The 2,516-nt window shown below is 43.2% G+C and overlaps 2 protein-coding genes across 2 annotated transcripts in view; both read right to left on the bottom strand.

Moving 5' to 3' along the window:
* On the bottom strand, positions 199-1,893 carry LOC104746726 (ABC transporter E family member 1-like). Its single transcript, XM_010468253.1, has 5 exons — positions 1,697-1,893; positions 1,413-1,608; positions 1,144-1,329; positions 529-1,044; positions 199-444 (listed from the first exon to the last, which is right to left on the bottom strand). Exons 1-5 carry the CDS (start codon positions 1,780-1,782, stop codon positions 325-327), a joined length of 1,104 nt encoding a protein of 367 aa, XP_010466555.1. The 5' UTR covers positions 1,783-1,893; the 3' UTR covers positions 199-324.
* Positions 1,974-2,516, bottom strand: part of LOC104748439 (ABC transporter E family member 1-like) — a 4,337-nt gene continuing 3,794 nt past the window's right edge. The window contains exons 6-7 of the mRNA XM_019236719.1: positions 2,325-2,510; positions 1,974-2,225 (exon numbers count right to left, since the gene is read on the bottom strand). Of these exons, the coding sequence (XP_019092264.1) occupies positions 1,974-2,225; positions 2,325-2,510 (438 nt within the window). The remainder of the gene's footprint in view (positions 2,226-2,324; positions 2,511-2,516) is intronic.

Genomic DNA, 2,516 nt, shown 5'->3' with positions numbered 1-2,516 from the left:
TAGCAGACTCTCTGTTTAGATCTCAAAGCATGTTTTACCTTACTGAAATGAAATGAATTCGCATGTTTTACCTTACTGAAATGAAATGAATTCACACGGACTATGTAATGTTTGATGAAGCAAATCAATGGATGACAATACATCAATGTCTAAATTGGGTATCTTGTTTGGCTAGAAACCGATATGAATTACCAAGAAACTAGAGCAATCCGAATAGGAATTGCTTCAGTCGTAAATACTAGCTAGCACAGTACAAACACAACAACAAATTGAGGCACTTATGCATATCGAATAAGCTCTCTTTCTCTATATTTTTACCATGAATTAGTCGTCTAAGAAGTAGTATGATCCCGCAAGCTTTTGCTCCCTGTCCTTGGTGGACTCTAATTTGTTGATCCTTGGCCTGAAGTTAGTCGGATCTCGTCTGAATGTGATGTTGAGGTGCTGCAAAAGGTCAACAAGTATTTTTAATTCAAGTTCTTAGAGGATTAGTCTTATAACAAAACACGTAACAATGTTTTGTATTACCGATAAGAAAAGGTTCATTCCGCTGAGGAGCGACTGTGGAGAATGAGCAGTACACTTGACGGCAGGCTGTCCTTCGTAGACGATAACTTTGTCCGCAAGGTAGGTCGCCATTATGAAGTCATGCTCCACGATAAACGCGGTCTTCTTCGCGTGTAGGATGAACCTTTTAATGACCTTTGAAGCTGTGATCCGTTGCTCAGAGTCTAGATACGCACTTGGCTCATCAATCAGATAGATATCAGCAGGTTTACCGAGGCATAGAGTTATGGCAACCCTCTGCCTCTCTCCACCAGAGAGTTTGCTTATCTCTTTATCCAAGAGCTCCTCAATCTGAAGCGGTCTCACTACATCCGACACAAATTGACGATGCACATATGCATCACGAATCTTGTCATGCAGCAACTGTCTCACTGTACACACACGCCTCGAACCAATCCCTTGCGGTTTATATGATACGTTAAACTCTGGCATATTAGCTGATTCTTCTACACCTTCTTCACGTGGGAATGCACCTGCCTTTGCATTAGGAAACAATGTTTCATTACTTCAAAGTCTTAACCCACAACAATGAAGAGAGAGAGAAAAACAAAAAGGAGATGGAGGAACTCTAGCTACCAGCATCCGGATGAAGGTAGTTTTCCCTGTACCGTTCTCCCCAAGCATTACAATAATCTGAGAGTCAGTGAACTCCCCTTCCATCACATCCAGCTTGAAATCTCCAATCTTTTTACTCATATTTGGGTATTTGTATCTTGCGTAAGACTTCACTTCCCCATCGCTCTCTTGTGGAGTATCAGAAACCTTGGGAAAGAAACAAATAATGATCAGTCACAGTCACACATAACATCCACTGATGCATGAGAGAAACAAAAAGCTTTACGTACCTTGAAGGTGAGAGATTCTTCCCTGAAACGTAAGTTCTCAGTGGGGATAAAGCCGGACAAGAACACGTTGATCCCTTCTCTAACAGAAAAGGGGAGAGTCACAACACCATAAGCTGTTGGTTTCCCATACAAACAGCAAACGAAATCAGACAAATAGTCAAGGACGCTGAGGTCATGCTCCACCACAATTATGTAGCTGCAACAAAACACAATACCATACGTTAAGCCTAATTATTATGTTCAAGAAAAAGAAAACAGAGAGATGATGATAAATAGAACCGCACTTGTCATGTCTGAGGAGCGAGCGTATAACTTGAGCAGCTTTGAGTCTTTGCCTCACATCAAGGTAACTAGATGGTTCATCAAACATGTATATCACTGCCTTCTGCAAGAAAACTAAAGCAATCGCAAACCTCTGCAGCTCTCCACCAGATATATCTTTTGGTTCACGCTCCAGGATCTTTGATGTGATCACGGGTTCGACCCCTGACCAAGACGCCCGAGACGTCCCGGACGGCTCCGAGACGCATGACCGAGAAGCATCGGACATGGACAGAACGCCTATCTCGAACGCGGCCAAGGCACCGGCGACCCTCCCAGGAGCCTCAACGCGANGAGCTCCTCAATCTGAAGCGGTCTCACTACATCCGACACAAATTGACGATGCACATATGCATCACGAATCTTGTCATGCAGCAACTGTCTCACTGTACACACACGCCTCGAACCAATCCCTTGCGGTTTATATGATACGTTAAACTCTGGCATATTAGCTGATTCTTCTACACCTTCTTCACGTGGGAATGCACCTGCCTTTGCATTAGGAAACAATGTTTCATTACTTCAAAGTCTTAACCCACAACAATGAAGAGAGAGAGAAAAACAAAAAGGAGATGGAGGAACTCTAGCTACCAGCATCCGGATGAAGGTAGTTTTCCCTGTACCGTTCTCCCCAAGCATTACAATAATCTGAGAGTCAGTGAACTCCCCTTCCATCACATCCAGCTTGAAATCTCCAATCTTTTTACTCATATTTGGGTATTTGTATCTTGCGTAAGACTTCACTTCCCCATCGCTCTCTTGTGGAGTATCAGAAACCTTGGG

Source organism: Camelina sativa, chromosome 15, assembly GCF_000633955.1.
Source record: "Camelina sativa cultivar DH55 chromosome 15, Cs, whole genome shotgun sequence".
Lineage (NCBI taxonomy): Eukaryota > Viridiplantae > Streptophyta > Magnoliopsida > Brassicales > Brassicaceae > Camelina > Camelina sativa.
Note: the sequence above shows the minus strand (reverse complement) of the source record. Positions and strands in the feature narration are given on the sequence as shown.

Excerpts from the sequence above, each read along its gene's own strand:
- LOC104746726 (XM_010468253.1), bottom strand. The coding sequence starts at position 1,782 with ATGTTTGATGAACCATCTAGTTACCTTGATGTGAGGCAAAGACTCAAA. Across the intron at positions 1,609-1,696 it reads TCGCTCCTCAGACATGACAA|CTACATAATTGTGGTGGAGC; the intron begins GTGCGGTTCTAT and ends GTTTTGTTGCAG. Across the intron at positions 1,330-1,412 it reads AAGAATCTCTCACCTTCAAG|GTTTCTGATACTCCACAAGA; the intron begins GTACGTAAAGCT and ends TTCTTTCCCAAG.